The following is a 19104-nucleotide window of genomic DNA, read 5'->3' as shown; positions in this document are numbered from 1 at the left end:
TAACTAGATTAGGACTGCATCAACAATTAAAAAGAAATCCTATCAAACTACAATTCATTTTGGTTAACTATCTTTAGCATAAACAATCCAATACATCTAATAAACCCACCAAACATCGTACGAGTCATTAGCAACAATTCTAGATCATTCTTCAGGATCGGATCTACCAAAACTGTTTTAAAAAATTATAAGTTGTTGAATTGTTTGATTATTAATGTCAACATTTTGGCTTTTAAGTGATAGATATAGTTTATTTACTTATACAAAAATTTCTACTCTACAACATATTTGTACACTTTTTAATAAAGATAGAATCCACATGTGTTACTGGATCTTACTTTTATTAGAGAGATGATATAAATGATGTACAAATATGTGGTAAGCGTAAATCTTCAATATTATTTGACGTTTTCATACGATACCCGTGTTTCCCTTCTACTCGTAATTCCATAAACAAATTAATTAGGTCTGTTAGATTAATTATATACGATGTATTATCGACAATTTCCACAATTCATTAAACAAATTCAAACAACTTTATTTTTGTAAAGATGACGTTCAAAGTGGTATCCAAAAATGTAAAATGCCGAAATCTATCGCAATCATTGCAAAATGAAAAGGATCATATCATCCTAGCGCATATATATATATATATATTTGTTTTTTTTTTATACAACAATATTTTTAGCTAAGTCATACTAATAATATAGCCTAATTTAGAATTAAATTTGGCACATTCGAACTTAACATTTCATTTCTCATTTTCTCATTAGTGAAGAAGAATACAATCGCCAAATGCATGCTGCACCCGCCAGCCAGAACCCCCGATCCAAACCCGATTACGGTTTTCCACATTTCGCATCGGCGCAGATCCGCGGAGTTGCGGCGGAAAGCTTCCATTGACGATTTGTTTGAATTCTCGAGGGCGTTGTAGAAGTTCTGCAAGTTTGCTTCAGGTATGGAGTCGATATTGGCTCGGGCGCTGGAGTACACTCTCAAATATTGGTTGAAATCTTTCTCCAGAGACCAGTTCAAGTTGCAGGGACGGACGGTCCAGCTTTCTAATTTAGGTAAATTTCAGGGATTTGTTTGCTCAATTCGTTGTAGTAGGGTTTCATTGATTTGTTTTTGAATTTGACAGATATCAATGGCGATGCTTTGCATTCGAGCATGGGATTGCCGCCGGCACTGAACGTAGCCACGGCCAAAGTTGGAAAGTTGGAGATAGTGGTTGGTGACTGTTAATTCTGATTGTTGTGTATTCGGTATAATTCAATTGGTTTCAATTGTTATAGTGTCTGGCTGAGAATTGGAAATCGGAAGTTAATGGATTGGAAAAGGAAATGAGAAGTTAAAATGTGTTGGCTTTTTGTGTATACTCTCTTAATTGTTACAAAACTCTCGAATTTAGTTGAGTATATCGTTGTACAAGATGTGATGCTCTGGTGAGAGCTTAGGGTTGATGTATATTCCAGATGGTTTCCTTTATATGCATTATTTCTCAATTCATTTTCGGATATGAGTTAAGTAAATGACTCTTCTTTGTGTGGTTTGATAGCTCCCATCTGTCAGTAATGTGCAAATAGAGCCGATTGTCGTGCAAATTGATAGGCTTGATTTGGTTCTGGAGGAGAAGTCAGATTTGGATGAGAGGAGTCCAAGGAGGTGCTTGATTATACATTTCAAGATTGAAACAAGTTTTATAGTGCAGTCATGGTTTTACTGAGCAAATAAATTCTTGTGTGCAGTTCCCCATCATCCTCTAGCTCAGCAATGGGCAGCGGTTATGGATTTGCTGATAAGGTGAGGTTCAGTCAGTGCAGTTATGTGTTCTCTATACAGAATGTAAATAATCTTGTCATTCTTTAAGACTGATGAAACTTCAAAACTCAGGAAGAATAAAAATAATTAGCTATCACTTGTAAAAGGAGAGATTGTTGCCAAATGGCATTGAATTCTTGACACATTTCATGTTTGTTGCCGAATGGCGATTATAGCTTGTTAACAAGATGAAATTTGTCAAATAAAGCTCCAGTCTTTTTTAGTGTATCTGGCTAATTATCACCGAAGTATGGCAACTGAGATTATGTGTTTTGTTAGGTTCCGACCTTTCATTCATTCAACTCCTCCCTTGCTCTCATGCTTTTTGTAATTCACTTTTCATTCCAACATTTCGTCTATTTTCTATTCTTGTTTTGTTCTGTGAAGTGGAATTTCTGGTCCTCTGCTCTTGTATTGTTGCACAATTTTAATTGTTCAATAAATTTTGTTTCTTCTAAAAAAAAGGTCAACACATACTGACTTTTTCAATGGTATCATTAGTAGCTCAAATCAGTTGAAAATCCAGGCCTGTAAAGTTTTCTTGCAAGCTTCCTTACTGATGAGTGTCTTCTTTGGGTTTTTTGAGCATGCATAGAGATTTGAACATTTATTCTGGAAGTTACGTTATCGATCTTTTTTAAAATGATCAGATTGCAGATGGAATGACTTTGGAGATTCTCACAGTTAATCTTCTACTTGAGACTCGTGGGGGTGGTCGAAGCCATGAAGGCGCTAGTTGGTAATTTCTCAGTCCCAGTTCTCTAGTTATATATTTCGGAAACGAATATGGCCAGAAATGCTCTTATCCTCAATGAACTGGCCTTTTAAGGACACTTGATAACTTTTGTAGATTTTTAACCTTAGATTGAAGTTAATATAGATGTATCAGGTGGAAATTCTTCAATATGTGATATCATATTTACCATGTGCAGTCGTGATGTTCTTAGTTATGGATCCCTTTTGTGGGAATTGGGTTTATGATCAAGAACTTTTGGCCCCAAACAAGGAATTGAGTTTATACAAATCAACAAGTAGATATTTTATCTCTTAAAATGGCATATGTATCTGTGCTAACTTATTATATAGGCCAGTAATATTTGGTAAAAATGATAATTTTTGTATATAGGAGGACATATTGAAGATTTAAATGTTTAAGTTCTGGGTCTGTAAGAGGAGGAAGTATAAAAAAAGGTCGTACCCAGTGCACAAGGCTCCCGCTTTACGCAGGGTCTGGGAGAGGTGAATGTCGGCTAGCCTTACCCCCATTTATGGAGAGGCTGCTCTCAAGTCTCGAACCCGAGACCTACCGCTTATGGGTCTGTAAGAGGAGGAAGTATACTTCAGGAAAATAACAGAAAGGTAGTAGATGTTGATGGCCAAAAGTAGCAAGCCGAAGGTTTTTTGCTTGCTGGAGGTTTTGGGTGGCAATATCTTAAGTATTCAGGACGATAGTTTAGGATCTTTAGTTCAAAAACTGCAGGACTGACAAGTTCAGGTTTTTTGGCAAAAACACTATAGGGACAGGCTCTAGGATTTCTTTGACATTTAAATAGGCTTATTTTTTGTAAAGCCCTTTATAACTCGACTTCAATCCCACTTTCCCACCTGAAACTAAAATATCACCACTTTGCAACCTGGACTCAATATCTGCTTCACTTTGGTCAGTTTCCGTTTATTCTGTCAAAATTAAGTTAAATGCGCTGATGGAAGGGTAATTTAGTAATTAAAGCACAGGTGGCACTTAATAGTCATTTTCTAAGGTAACATGACGATGAGTAGGACCGTTGAAGTCAAAATGTAGTCATTGTTGTTGGAAATGTCAGCTCAAGGGGGAGCAAGCAATAGGCACGAGGTTGCAGGTGTTTTGGGGTAGGTTTAGTGGAGCAAAGCGCCACTGTGAAGAATGCATCACTTGCTCTGCGACTTTCTTCATCTCTCTCTCTCTTTTAATTTAAAATTTAGGTTCTTTTTTTGGTTTTGAGTTGAAACTTTCAGTTACAGAGTTCGCTTGCTTTCACTTTTAACTTTTAGTTGGGCATGAAGGACCCTACCCATTACAACCAAGATGCAAGAATTCAAATTGGCAAAATGAATGCAAGAATTTGAAAACAGAGCTACAGATGTACGATGTAGCGTCTCACCCTACATATCTTCAAAATAAAGAAATTTCATCAGTTGGGTTTGATTTGAGGTAGAAAAATAGTGAGAAATGAAAGAAAATCAAAGCAGATATTGGGATTTGGGGCTGCTCTACGAATTTTGGAAGTGATGTGTGAAGTTTTCAGTTTTTGACTGATGGATTTGGCGCTCCAGTTTGCAGGTTCTTTTGAGAAAGAAGGGAGGAGACTTGATGTCTCTTCTTCCAATTGTATGTGTGTTTGGACCCATTTTTTACAATATCGGCCCGAGCAATCAAGGCCGTCGGATGAGCAGGGTTTTAGGCCGTTGAACGACAAAGTGGTTGAAATAAATTATGATTGAGATAATGTTGGGATTTTAATCATAATTTATTAAACCTAGTTTTTATCTAAAACCCCAATTTATTCGTAGGATGGTGGGGCATTAGAATCCTAATGCATTACTGATTATTGGCGAATGGTTATGGATTGGTATGGATTTTTGCGCATGCATAAAGATAAGGATGCCAATTTGGATTTAATCAGCCGCATGATTGGCGTTGGTCAGCCATACATGCATATTATTGGCATATTTCAAGGCGGGAAGCTTATTGGCATAAAGGGATATGATCCTTGGCTAAAGGATATAAGACGAATGTACAACCAGATGCAATTCCACAAGACAGAGTCCAATTAGGACTCTCCAAGAGTATCAAGCGAACGGGTGTAACTTTCACTATAAGTAGGGAGGGTTGCGCACCATTCGATCCCTGCAAATCAACACAAAAATTGCCCTGTGCAAACTCTCACAACTTGAGATCTTTTTCTTTTCCTTTTTCGCTGACACATCTTCCGTTGGCATCAACAGCACTGTGGAAGCAACCGGTGATATCTTAAGTCGGCATAGATAGCTCTGTCACCGTAGAGTCGGTCGGTCTCGCAGTATCTTCCGTTGGCATCAACAGCACTGCGGCGAGAACGGTCGATTGCCTATCCAAGTCTCGGTCGAGAAGGGTTTTCGAATCCTTGTTGGTCGAGGTCATCTCATTAGCCTTCTCGGCGAGGTGAGGTGTTACAGTTATTACATTCGGCACATTGCAAGCCGAATTCGGTTCGTGAACTTTGTAAGAAATAGCAGCCTTGTCTTCAGGCTCGAGAACCCAAGAGGCCGAGACGTGTTCCTTTCTCGGCCGCAATCGCAAGACGCAGAAGTCAGTAGCGCGACCCAACGCAGCATCATCAAATTTACTCCTCGGCCGAGCCTCGGCCGACGAGTTGGCACGCCCCGCAATCACCGAAGGACGTAGTTAGCTTAGAATATATTCGGCCTGCGCGCCACGTAGGCTTTGTAATTTCTAGGGTCAACAATGTGACATAAGCAAAATATCTTCCACATCAGCACATTTGGCAACCATTTAACGGAAGAAACAGAATTGCTCCAAAGTGGAGCGAATATTGAGTTCCAGATTTCAAAGTGGTGATAGTTTAGTTCCAGGGGGGAAATTTTGGGATTGAGGTCGAGTTACAAGGGGCTTTGCAAAAAATAAGCCTTTGAAATATGAAGTTGTATAGGTTAGTGCATATTCTCATTCTTCTCTCATTTTTTTTTATTTGTACCACAGGGCATCACCTCTGGGCTCTATAACTATACGGAACCTTTTTCTGTATACTACCAATGAAAATTGGCAGGTAATGTGTTAGTTGCTCTGCTCATACATTCATTTCTTGACCAGTTCTCTAATTTTACCAGCTTATTTGAACAAATGTCCTGTTACAGGTTGTAAGTCTTAAGGAATCACGGGAATTCTCCAGTGACAAAAAGTTCATATATTTGTTCAAAGTAATGTACTAATCTTTGTGCATCAGATCACTCTTGTGTTCCATATTGTTCTGCGTCCAGCAGTGTTAGACTTCTCAGTTTTGAATTAGTATTAAATGATGATGATGATGATGATGATGATGATATATTCTTTCTTACCAGAAACTTGAGTGGGAATCTTTGTCTATTGATCTCCTTCCCCACCCTGATATGTTCATGGATGCTAATATAGCACGTACTGAAGATGGAAGAAACCAGAGAGATGACGATGGTGCAAAGCGAGTTTTCTTTGGTGGGGAGCGCTTTATAGAAGGAATTTCAGGACAAGCTTATGTAATGTAGATATAAACTTATTAGTTAATTACTGATGAATTTGTTTTTACTCCATATATCAGCGTGAATCTAGAGAGCTTCAAGTGTTTTCTGGGCTTTATGTCAGTGTATCTGTTTTGACCAGATCACAGTGCAAAGGACTGAATTAAACAGTCCACTTGGACTTGAGGTTCAGTTACATATCACAGAGGCCATTTGTCCTGCTATAAGTGAACCAGGTAACAAGTGAATTATATTTGATCACCTGTTTCAGTGGTTCTAAAATTATAATAAGACAATGTATACGTATAGCTTGGTGCTAATATGTAATCATGTGGTGCAGGACTACGTGCTCTCCTTCGCTTTATGACAGGATTGTATGTATGTCTGAATAGAGGAGATGTTGATTCAAATACTCAGCAGGTTTGCTGTTGGCTTTACTTCATTCTCAATCCATTATCTGCTAACATTTTATGATTCTCTTGTTATTCTCTGTCTCTAATCTCTATCTATCTACATCTCTCATGGATTTTTTTGCAGCGATCCACACAAGCAGCAGGACGTTCTATTGTCTCAATTGTTGTGGACCACATTTTTCTTTGCATTAAAGATGCTGGTTTGTGATTTTCTTTTACAAATGTTATAGGGACTTAATACTTGTGTACATTGAAAAAACATGTGTTTTATACAACCCGTACCGACAAAGAAAAATGGGCCAGGGAACCCAATTTGTTAGTATCTGCAAGGTTGCCTGGTACATTTATTCAGATTATTTCTTTTGTTATTTTTGTTTTTTAAATTGAAGCATTCTCAGAAATGTTGGATTTACTTGCAGAGTTCAAGCTTGAACTTTTGATGCAATCACTCTTCTTCTCACGGGTATGTTCTATGACTCTTACATATATGATTAAACTTTTCCTTACCATCATCTCAGTCATTGATTGAACTCTTACATATTGGACTCTTGGGTTTACATATTACTGAAATAAGATTCAGTTTACAGAGTGCTTATACTTCAAGGAGGGTCCTGTAGGAAAATATATTATACTTAACAAATTTGTCACAATCAAAATTAAAAATATTTGGCATTTGAATTCTGTGCAATTCTTATTTAAAGCTCTTATTAAGCACTAAAATACATTAATACTTGGGAGTCTTTAGATTTCATTGTTGGGAGTACAAATTGTAGGTTTTATGCATGCGGTGTGGTGTTTGTGAAGTTCCATGTCTGTTTAACTCAATTAGGAGTCCAGGATCTTATATGGGGATCCACTTTTGCAGGCCAGTGTTTCAGATGGAGAAATTGACAACAACTTGTCGAGGGTTATGATTGGTGGACTGTTTTTAAGGTAAATATTGTTAATTTAGGACTAGCATTTGCCTACACACTTTGTGTGTATGAACCCATTTTTTTAGAAAATGAGAAGGAGAGAGAGAGAGAGAGAGAGAGAGAGAGAGAGAGAGAGAGAGAGAGAACGTGGGGGGAGTGGGAGGTTTTTTTTTCCCTTTTTTTAATTTTTATTTTTAAATATTGGAGGTATTTTAACATCACCTGTAGGTGAGGCTTCAATAAAAAACAGTAAAATTTGGATCTATGAAATTACATTATTGCCCATCATTTTTTTTGTGTGATAGAAGACTAATTTGTTTGTTCACCCTCTTTTGGTTGACAAAGAGGGTTTTATTAATTAGTAGAGATGTTGCAAGAGATTTGGTGGTAGTATGTTTTCCCATCATTTTCCTGGAGCTTAGTTGGGCTTTGACTAGGTTCTACTAACTACTAAGTATAGCTTTTGGGTGTTGTTTCTGCTTTGTGCATTTCTTTTCGTGTCTTTTAGGTAGGAGTTCACATATCTCTTAACAATTAACAAGGATTATATGTTAACTGTAGGAATTGTTTGTTCATACCTGCATTGTATCTGAAGTGATTTTGTGACTAGTCCTATTGCATTTCTACTTTTGTTGAAGGCACAATGAATTATGGATGTAGTTTAACAGAAAAGTATGATTTTGTACATTAGCTCTATGTGGGAAACGTTTAAATTTGAGAAATGGCTTCCCCTTTCAATTTGATATATGTTCAGTCCTATGGCTAAGCTATAATTTATGTCGGTGGCTGGAATGGAGGAATGCCTTTTCACGACCTCCCTGCACTCTGGTTGTACATTAGCTCTTTGTGGGAAACGTTTAAATTTGAGAAATGGCTTCCCCTTTCAATTTGATATATGTTCAGTCCTATGGCTAAGTTATAATTTATATGTCGGTGGCTGGAATGTAGGGATACCTTTTCACGACCTCCCTGCACTTTGGTTCAACCATCAATGCATGCAGTTTCTGAAAAACCTCTCCATGTTCCTGACTTTGGTATTAAATTTGTTTATGTACACTAGAATTTAAACCAGTGGCCGTGTGCTGGGTGTTGGGTATCTGTAGTTTGAAATTATTCTCTTATCAGTTTTGTATTATTGTTTGGACAGGTAAGAACTTTTGCCCTCCCATATATCCTTTGGGAGATCAGGAGTGGCAGCTAATTAAAGGTGTCCCTTTTTTGTGCCTTCACTCTCTTCAGATCAAGCCATCCCCAATCCCTCCATCTTTTGCTTCACAAACAGTAATTAATTGTCAACCCCTAATGGTATGTGTTGACATCTTTTATTTGTTTCATCTTTTATATGTTTTTCTTAGTGAATCTTCAAGTATCATTTCTCAATTTTTTTTTTCCCGTTTGTTTTTTGGTTTAAATTCTAGATTGATCTCCAAGAAGGATCCTGTTTGAGGATCGCTTCCTTCCTGGCTGATGGAATTGTAGTCAATCCTGGTGCTGTTTTACCAGATTTCTCAGTCAATTCGTTGACTTTCACCCTGAAGGAATTAGATGTGACTGTTCCTTTGGACAGAGATAAATTGTGTGACCGTGCTAACAAGGACAGTATCTACCAGAGTACCTTTTCTGGAGCAAGGCTTCATATCGAGAACTTGTTATTTTCGGAGTCACCATCACTAAAACTAAGGTTACTGAATCTGGAGAAGGATCCTGCTTGTTTTTGTCTTTGGGAAGATCAACCAATTGATGCCAGCCAGAAGAAATGGAGTGCTAGAGCATCGCACATCAGTTTGTCACTAGAAAAATGCACCAAGTCTGCTGGCCTTCAGGGTTCTCTTGATGGGAATTCAGGCATGTGGAGATGTGTTGAGCTGAAAGATGCTTGTGTTGAAGTAGCTATGGTAACTGCTGATGGGAGCCCATTAACAAATGTTCCTCCCCCCCGTGGTATTGTCAGGGTGGGGGTAGCTTGTCAAAACTATCTCTCCAACACATCTGTTGAACAGTTATTTTTTGTTTTGGATCTTTATTCGTACTTTGGCAGAGTTAGTGAAAAGATTGTTCTCATTGGAAAAAATACTGGAAAAAAGAATAAGGATCATTCTATTGACTTAAAGCTGATTGACAAGGTTCCCAATGATACAGCGGTAAGCTTGGCAGTAAAAAATCTTCAGATTAAATTTCTGGAATCATCTTCCGTGAATATTGAAGGAATGCCTCTGGTTCAGTTTATTGGGGATGATCTCTTTATAAAAGTTACTCACAGAACTCTCGGTGGTGCAGTTGCTGTTTCATCCACTATACATTGGGATAGTGTTGAGGTGGACTGTGTAGACACTGAGGGAAACTTGGCACATGAGAATGGCTCAGTTTTAACTTCTGTTGAAAATGGTCTTTCAACTAGTGGAAATGGGTACCCTCAGCTAAGACCTGTATTTTGGATACATAACCAAATAAAACATCAATCAAATGGAAAAGCTTTTGTAAATCCATTTCTGGACGTAAGCATGGTACACGTAATTCCTTTAAATGAACGAGATGCAGAGTGTCATAGTCTGAATGTGTCGGCGTGTATCTCTGGCATACGCCTAAGTGGGGGAATGAACTATGCTGAATCCCTGCTGCATCGCTTTGGAATACTTGGCCCTGATGGTGGTCCAGGAAAGGGGCTCTCTAAGGAGTTAGAAAAATTACAAGCTGGACCACTGTCAAAACTTTTCAAACCGTTGCATCTCATTGTTGATGTGAAAGAGGGTACGTGAACATGATTTTGGTAATTTTGTCTGTTTAGGTACACACACAAAATCGTTTTATCCTCTTCTTTTTTCCCTTGTCAATTTATTATCAGTGCTGAGTTTATTCATTGTTACACAAATGGATGTATATATTCCATTTTCTTCCAGATGGAAGTCCAGGAGATGGGAGAGAAAGTGGGGTCTTGCACTTGGGAAAGCCAGATGATGTAGACGTGTCCGTAGAGTTCAAAAATTGGTTATTTGCTCTTGAAGGTGAACGGGAGATTGCAGAAAGATGGTGGTTCGACAATCATGAGGATGTGCAAAGAGAAGAGAGGTGTTGGCACACAACGTTCCATAATCTGCATGTAAAAGCGAAAAGTGGTCCAAAGCATATGCTGAATGGTAATGGAAAGTCATACAGGACCCAAAAATATCCTGTGGAATTGGTTACAGTAAGGATTTCTCACTCTTTCCATTGTGGCTTTTTCTCTTTTTAAGGTTGCCTGCTAAAGGCATCTTGGATGAATTATACATGCATATTGATTATTAAGGGTGACTTTTTTCCGAAAGGGTCAGCTTACATGAATAAGCCAGCATCATTGAAGCGTTTTATCATTTTATTTTTGGGTCTTTTCTTGGGGAAAAAAAAAAGTAAATTATGGTCTTCCTGGGCGATATCTTAGGTATTTTAATTTTTTTATTAACTTGCATGCATTGCTGAGATTATGTCCCTGTTATGGTGTTGGTTCACCATGTTAAGTGCATCTGCGGTCATAACAGTAACACTCATGAAAGTAAATGAGCATATGGTTTGCTACCACTTACCTTGGATCATGGAATGATACAGCTGCTGAAAATTGCTTCACTAGGAAGAGAGTGATGAGGCAGGGTTGTTAGATTAGAATGTTTGCCCTTCTTTTTGTTATTGTAAATTCGTAATTTGGTGGTGGTCCTACAAGATTTCTCACCCGCACTTTGTACTTGATTTTTGAACTAATCAATTTCTGTTTCATTTCAGAAAAATATATGTACCATTTTCTTAACTGGTTTGTCAAGCTTTCTGTTTGGTTAAGTAGTAGTGAAGTATGATAATTCTGGGCTTTACCTTAAGTGGGTCATTATAGTAGGGTGAGAAGTTGTCTTGCTCATGCGCTCAGAACTATCTCACGGTTGGGTGCAATTTGGAGATATGTAATTCTAAGCAACCTAACAGTTGGTAGTGCTTTATGTTAGAGTAGAACTGAGTCAATGTCATGCGGTTTGAGATTTAGGCAAAATGAGCAAAAGAACATTCATGCTAAGGTTTTGCTCTTTTTTTATTCTACTTTATTTTTTTTAGTTCTAATGAGCTGACAATTCTCTCTATATTCTTTGGTGGAACTTGGTTCGTTGCGCCTGTGCTGCGTTCAAGATCAATATTTTGACACTCTAGATATAGCTTGCTTTCATTAGAATATTATCGAATGCAAATATGTGCAACTGTTTGTGATTGATTTCAATTTCATCATTTATGCACCTGCATTTTAATCAAACAGATATCGAAATATTATCTCATGCATTTTAATATGGTTCCAGGTTGGTGTGGAAGGCTTGCAGATACTAAAGCCACATTCTCAGAAGTCTAACAATGTTGCTGTCTTACCTGCGAATGGGATCAAGGAAACTGCTGAGACATCTGCAGGTATAGATCTTGAATTTCGCATGGTGATACCAGAGGACCCGGTCGATCACAAAATGGTGGAATGGGCTGTGGAAAATGTGAAATTCTCTGTTAAGCAACCGGTAATGCGTTTTTTCAAGTTAACAACTGTATTTTATCTTCCAAAAAGTATTCTGCATTATGAACTTTGTTGTCTCCATAGATTGAGGCGGTTGTAACGAAGGATGAGTTGCAACATCTTACTTTTCTGTGCAAGTCGGAAGTTGAATCAATGGGTCGAATGACGGCTGGAATTTTGCGGTTACTCAAGCTGGAGGAGTCCATTGGTGAGGCTGCAATGGAACAACTAAGCAACCTTGGTACGCTACTAAACTGATTGTCATCCAACATATACATCTCCATTAATTCTAATCAGGGTTGAGTTGTTCTTCCCTTCCAAGTCCTGAGATTGCTACGCTAAAAAAATTCAATCAGTTGACATCTCTTGCCATGAGTTACTCGATTCATTTGTGGAATTAGTTACCTTTTTAAAAAAAAAAAAAAAAAAAAAAAAAAAATTTAGCCAACAAGTTTAATCTGGTGTATGTGATTATAGCCAATAAGTTTTAAAATATATTATTTTGGGCCATGTGTGAGTTTGGATATGAAAATGACTTGCAGGAACTGAGGGCATCGACAAGTTACTCTCACCAGCAAAGCTCAGCAGGGGCGGCAGCTTTTCCAGCACGGGGCTCTCTCAGTCAAATTTGATTATTGAAACCCCAAGTACAACCGCGACCTTGGAATCGACAGTGGCTTCACTTGAGGAGGCATTTACAGATTCACAGTCCAAGTGCACTGCTCTTCTTGCTGACCTAGGTAGTTCAGAGCCGTCTGCACAGCATCTTGCGACTGTAAAAGAACTCAATCAGAAACTTCAGAGTATGCAGAGTTTATTGACGCAGTTACGGTCTCACATATAATTGTCATTGTGTGCTATTCTTTTGTCCCCTCCCCTGTAATACCTTGGTACGAAAATGATCCCAATCATATAGCCTACCCATTCTTTATCTGTATATAAGGGGGCAAAAAGTTGCCTCAGAGATCAGAGATTATGCAGTACCGCGTTGCATCGCTTGTAGCAATGGCAATGGTCGATCGGCGAAACAATGATATTTCTACTCGGTTCATGTTTCACAAGCGTATATCAGATTCCTTAAGCCTAAGTGGGGGTGAAAATTTTGAACACGACTCAAATCCAGCATGAAATTGTGGTGGATTTGATTTGAAGTTGTTCCGGTGTATGTCTCTGTTGATAAAAGCGATACTGTTTTGCCACATTACGAGCACCTTGCAGACGTTTGCTTTGACATTTGGTACCTGTTGTTGGCCGAGGGCCTGAAATTCTCGAAAAGGGGAGAATAGCGATATCATGTTACCTTTTCCTTCCCATAGTGCTTGCAGAATCGCTTAAATCAACCGAGGCTTCACTTCTTCCTTAAGAGCAACTCCAGCCTTGCTGGTTGCTCGGGCGTCAGGCGAGGAGAAAGGGCCCTCGGGCCGGTGGGAGCAAATCCAGCGGGGAAGGGCCCGAGTGAGGGTGGGCTCCTCGGGCCGGTGGGAGCAAATCCAGCGGGGAAGGGCCCGAGTGAGGGTGGGAGGTCGAGCGAAGGGGGGGTGGGAAGTCGACGGGCCTGTGGCCCGAGGGTTTTGTATTTTTTTATTTTTTTTGTGTCAGAGAGAGAGAGAGATAGCTTTTGTAATTTTTTATTATTTAAACAAACATAAAAAACTATTATTTTTATTGCTTATTGCCAGGGGGGAGGGTTCCAAGGGTGGAGATGTAAATGGCAATTACTGTTCATTACTGGTAATTACTATTCATTTAAGGCAGTTACTGTTCAATAGGGTGGATTGAATAGTGGATTGCCAGGAAGGAGGGTCCATGGGTGGAGTTGCTCTAAGAGCACGAACCACGGGAGCCCCTAATGAGCACCGAGAGTGATGCACAACTGGTCTTATGATATAACATACATGATAACATAATTCTTCTGCAAATTTTGAAATAGACTTGTTATCAACCTGCCTGAGTTACATAACAACTACGCTAGAGCAAAGGTTCGCCAAAGTACGATTTTCTGTACTCCAAATTTCGATCACATATTACAAATCACTTAGTGTTTCTCTATCAGGAAGGCCGCCAAATACATTACCGCAATCAACCAAAGCTGGTCCAAATCAAACAGCGATAAGCATTTTTCTAAATTAGTACCAACAAACCGACTTGGATACGCTTTAAGAACTCTCCATAGCATCCCAACGCCAAATAGTTCCGTCCTCACAGCAGCTTAGAATGATGCTGCAATATAGAATGAGGCAAAGCGGGTACACTTCATCATTATCGAGGGGTATGGAAATTACAAGGTCATATAAAGAACAATGTCAAATAAAAGATAATATGTAATAAAAGCAATGAGAGATAAACTGTGCATGGATCACCTTCCATCAAAAGACGTAGCAGTTTGCCTAATCGGAGATTTTGATTGAGGATGTAACAACCTGAGAAACGGCGCAAGGTTATATCATTAGTGGTTTGCATTTCAAAGTTACAACTTTCTTCAGCATGTAGTTTTGGTAAAGAACAGAAAACCAAACGAACTTTGCAATAAGAACCGGAGGGCTGGACTGTAGTTCCCAAACAAAAATCTTTCCTTCTCTATTCCCTGCTAGACAGAAAACAATAGAGGCGGAAGAAGTCAACATATAGTTCTGCAACTCAGAACATCAAAGTTTACATGGGATGGTCCCTTCATTTTTGAAAGAATGAAGAACTATATCAACTGTTGTAACTACAACTGTTTAAGAAAATTCCTCATGCAGTTTGCGTTACCTATAGCGGCTGCATTGTAGTGGAAATCACAGGAAAACTTGATGAACCAAATATCACACTCCGGAACTGGGTATTTTTGAAGGATGTCAACGGTACCCTAACCAGAAAGCATCCAAATAACAATTTAGGCCACCAGAAAGTATAATTACGGGAATTCTACACAATCAACCAAACTCAGCAAAGATTTGTGGAATAGGTAGTAAAGAAGAAGAAATAGGGTTTGCTTGATAACTGTTTTGTTTTTAATTAGAAAAATAAAGGGGAAAAGGAAGAGATGAAGGAAACTGAGTAGCCAGATGATAGTGGTGAAAGAAGCAGAGAAGATAATTAGAATGCTTTATAGCATAAAACTAAAAGAAAAACTATTTCGAATTGTATTTAGCTTTTAGTATTAGTTTTATATATTCCACTCATTTCTCCTCACCTCCTCTCCATCTCTTTAATTAAAAGAAAAAAAAACAGAAAATAAAAATGTTGCCAATTGACCAGGTTTCTAACCTCCCCAGGAGACTGTTCCTTCATTTTCGGTTCCCACAGCACAATTTCATTGTCAACACTCTGGAAATTCACAGAATAATCTATTAATGCAATCATTAATAGAGAATATATGGAATTAAGCTACCACAGGCATCTAAAAGCAATTCAAGCTACCCATATTTGAAATCTATTTGTTATATCTGGATAAAGTTTATCACACCATGCAAGTTATTCTAAATTGTTATTAAACTTCATCTTGCTTTCAGGCGATCAAACAAGCTATCAATAAGTTGATGCCAAACAAATAGAAATCAACTTTGCAGGAACTGATATGTCTTCCCCGTTAACTCATTTGAACCAGCTGATTGTGCTGATTAAAGTTTTGCCAGTTAGTAAAGGAAACATACGATTCACATATTAAGATTTTACATCCTACAAATATTTTCCGTCCCCAAATAACCATCAGATTTATACTGAAAAAAATGAAAATAGTGGATGAAATTGTGATTCACCTTTGAGAGGAGAAAATCACCAAGCCACCTATTACAGTCAACATAGTTTGTATGAATGGAGGCTATGAATACCTGAAAGGTTCAAGTTAACCTCAGATAAAAGGATAATGAAAACTCTATTATTATTTTTTTTTGAGAAGAAACTATAACATTTTAATAAAATAGAATAGTGGAATTACACAGAAGTGGATAAGAAATCCACCAAGAACAAAACAAGAAAATCTCTCAAGAGGATCTGATTACAAGTAGCAAAACCTCAACCAAAATCACTTTACGGCTGCTAACATATCCCACAGTATGTGAGAAAGAGAGTAATTCTTAAAATCATTTGATACTGAAGCCCAGAGGGCTGCCCAATATCTTACTCTTCCCCTTAGATCTGCTAAAAAAAATGAGGTACTCACTGGAAATTGCACATATTTTGTTGGAAATTTTGACGGAAGATCTGTCCATGTGAAAGATTTCTCCACATATGTCCAGAACTCTACAACAAAGCAATGTATAAGAAAACAGATTAGAAATAATATTGATTTACCCAGTTGACGCCTGTCCAAACATTAAATCAAGCACTCTGACCCTCAGATGTGGAATTACTTTAACATCCCACTGTTGCATAATCATGCATAAACATAGCTAATTTGCAATAAAAAAGAATTTTAAAATAACCCATTACTTTCTTCAATACTAGTAAAACATAGAAGGCTGCTTCTATTTTCTATGATAATATATATTTTGCCTTTTTTAGAAACATAAGTATTACGTACTCACACTATACTGTGAATGGGTAAATTTGTGACCATTGTGATCCATCATCCATGCCATATGGTTACACAACAATGGTTACCATATCAAATTGTGTAAATTCTCATATGAAGCAAAGCCGTTCAGTCCTACCTTTCATTGACCAAATCTTAACGGTGTTGTCCATGCCACAACTCGCAATGCGATATATGTCAGAAGGATGAAAGTCCTATAATAATAAGAACAAGGTGATAGAATTAGTCCCTTGAGTCATTTTCTTTGATCAAAATCTTAACAACAAGAAAAAAAAAACGAAACAAAAGATTTATGATTAAAAGATCCCATGGAAAGGTGGCAGGATATAACTCCTCGTCAGATATGTTTACCACACTCAGGACTTCATTGCGGTGACCCCCTGCTCCTGCGAATATCAAAATACATATTCCAGTCTGAACATTCCATAGCCGAACTGACTCATCCTGGAAAGTTCTAAGATTAATAATAAAGTAAACAACAAAAATATCTTAAAAAGAAAAAAGGAGCAGGTTACTGTGTTCACTTTGCTTGCTGACACCACAAGTGATGACTTCAATGGCTGAGTCCTGATTTCATTTATTGAGTCCCCATGGCCAACAAAACTCTGCACATAGATGAGTATGTTAGGGGCAAAAAGAATTTAAAGCAAGAAAATCCTGTATTTTCATTGCTGCTCAAAGCACTTTTGAAATATTTCAAATATTTCAGCGGAAATAGATGTATGATTGCATCCCGATTGCATGCTATAGCATAGTAAAGAGCACCCAGGCTATTACTACTGCACCACTATAAAGTACAGGATCTTACAACCAGTACTAAATTTAGTACCTTGTCTATCTTCTCGCTGCCACAATCAATGATGCGCATTATACCATTAATTCCTCCAGCCACAAGCAATGGGGATCCATCAATATTGCATGCCCAGCTCACAGTGTAAAAAGACTCATCCTTCTGATCTATACAAAGCACATGACAATCACATATCCGCAAAAAGTTCTAAACAATAGCAAATGAATGCTAAACCGTTTGATAAAATGACCGAGAAAAGAACACTAATTTTGATCAATGACGGAATGATGGCTGTCTTCACTTACATCTTCATCAATGTAAGACTGCAACACAGCAATCACACCCCCTTCTAGGCATTGGTATACAGTCACCTGAAAAAGAAGAAAACAACACTTACAACAAATACAACAAATAGCAGAAAGAGAACCTTGCATTGTCTCTCAGATAAATATTTTACGCAAATGAACACGGGGAACAAATTCACGTTGTTTATTTGAAAACGAAGGAACTATACACTACCAGGTCAGAGCAGCCATAATTCACCACTAAAGCTGCATTGTAATCCAATGTTGTAAATGTTAAAGGTGATGCTTTTTTTTTTGTTTTCACTCGGATTCTCGGAACACTAACCTTAAAGATCATTTCATTCTATTCCAATGTATATCTTTATTCCATGAGAAAATCATGTATCAAAAAATTGATAGGCAAAGCCGATATCGAAAACTTCGATAAACCCTAAATCTCTAGCAATCCACTCAATGTAACAAAACCCAGTAAACTAAATCATAAGAAACCCCAAAAATTTACTAAATTTTCAGCCAAAACAGTATAGAACCCATGTTTGGTTGGCGAGAAAACGCACGAAAATCCAACTAGCAGTCCCGGAATTACAAAGGAAGAGAAACGAACCCGATTGCCGCCGACTGTGGCGAAGACGTTGAAGTAGCGAGAGTCAATGAAGTTGAAAACGATGGCGTATAGGGGGCGCTTGCCCTCTTGGAGCCTGTTGGTGACTCTGTACTCTTTCTTCTTCGAGGGTGCGAGGGAACCCACCACCGGTTCCGACCCTAAAGCGAACTTCGCCGCCATGCCTGCGGCGCAGGATACCAACAGACCTACCCTCTTGCCAAACAACGGAAATTTCTGTTTAAACAAGACAGAGGGCTGGTTTAATATTGCTGTGATTTAAAAAAGGAACTTTAACGAAAAACACATGTTACTGTTTATTTTAACGAAAAATTACATTTTTATACTAAAAAGTCAATCATGTTACTATTCACTTTACCCTTTATTTTGTCCTTATCATTAAAACTTAAAGTTTTCAAGCCATTTTCATTAGCTTTCCTTTAAAAAAAAGCTCATGTGAGATTAAGCGTGCAAATAAACAGTTGTGTTGTGAGAATAAGCGGCTATGAAATAAATCAGCAGAGTGTTTTGTAAACTTTTTTTGTTAAAGTGCTTTTGGAAAAGAAAACAATCTGATAGTGGGTCTTTTCATGAAAGTAGCACTGTAGCTCTGTGTGCTTTGAAAAAAAACCAGTTTTCCAAAGCTGCAAATAGCAGCTTCAGCTTTTTCCTTTGATTTCAGCTTATTCTCACAACAACTTTCAAAATAAACCATTTTTTTTTCAGTTTACCAAACACCTAAAACCCTCATAGTTTTTTTTCATGGGTACTTTTTTTTATGCACCTAATTCCCAATCCACCCAGAGACTACTTGGTGCAATAATTTTAGCTTAATTATTCACCAAAAAAGTTAATAGACAAATCTAATTTTTATTATATTAATATATAAATTGTTGAGTTTTCACATATAGTTCTGAGTTTGAAATTCTTGTCTTCCCTAAATTATTTAAATAGTTTCGAATCTGTGTAATCTAATATTCCAT

At 37.8% G+C, this 19104-nt stretch overlaps 2 protein-coding genes across 3 annotated transcripts; one reads left to right on the top strand and one right to left on the bottom strand.

The window, feature by feature from the left end:
• The first annotated feature begins 653 nt into the window (after positions 1-653).
• Positions 654-12975, top strand: LOC103429309 (uncharacterized). Of its 2 annotated transcripts, XM_008367460.4 has the most exons (20): positions 654-1070; positions 1142-1230; positions 1559-1665; positions 1749-1803; positions 2472-2560; positions 5561-5627; positions 5716-5778; positions 5920-6090; positions 6215-6308; positions 6413-6492; positions 6610-6685; positions 6905-6948; positions 7351-7418; positions 8348-8433; positions 8547-8704; positions 8818-10147; positions 10297-10583; positions 11707-11913; positions 11994-12150; positions 12452-12975. In XM_008367460.4, the coding sequence occupies exons 1-20, from the start codon at positions 959-961 to the stop codon at positions 12751-12753; spliced, it is 3642 nt and encodes a 1213-aa protein (XP_008365682.3). In that variant the 5' UTR covers positions 654-958; the 3' UTR covers positions 12754-12975. The 2 variants fall into 2 exon arrangements, with proteins under 2 accessions (XP_008365682.3, XP_070675365.1); XM_070819264.1 differs by lacking the exons at positions 5561-5627; positions 5716-5778; positions 5920-6090; ... (3 more) ...; positions 6905-6948; positions 7351-7418 and adding an exon at positions 7607-7627 and having other exon boundaries at positions 731-1070.
• A 797-nt stretch (positions 12976-13772) lies between these two features.
• On the bottom strand, positions 13773-18408 carry LOC103429290 (polycomb group protein FIE1). Its single transcript, XM_008367443.4, has 14 exons — positions 18125-18408; positions 17521-17586; positions 17255-17377; positions 16950-17030; positions 16777-16869; positions 16544-16619; positions 16054-16133; positions 15650-15721; positions 15159-15218; positions 14661-14757; positions 14430-14493; positions 14270-14329; positions 14066-14129; positions 13773-14000 (listed from the first exon to the last, which is right to left on the bottom strand). The coding sequence occupies exons 1-13, from the start codon at positions 18302-18304 to the stop codon at positions 14066-14068; spliced, it is 1116 nt and encodes a 371-aa protein (XP_008365665.1). The 5' UTR covers positions 18305-18408; the 3' UTR covers positions 13773-14000.
• Positions 18409-19104: the final 696 nt, after the last annotated feature.

The sequence above is a fragment of the Malus domestica genome, chromosome 03 (genome assembly GCF_042453785.1).
Source record: "Malus domestica chromosome 03, GDT2T_hap1".
In the NCBI taxonomy this organism is placed as follows: domain Eukaryota; kingdom Viridiplantae; phylum Streptophyta; class Magnoliopsida; order Rosales; family Rosaceae; genus Malus; species Malus domestica.
Note: the sequence above shows the minus strand (reverse complement) of the source record. Positions and strands in the feature narration are given on the sequence as shown.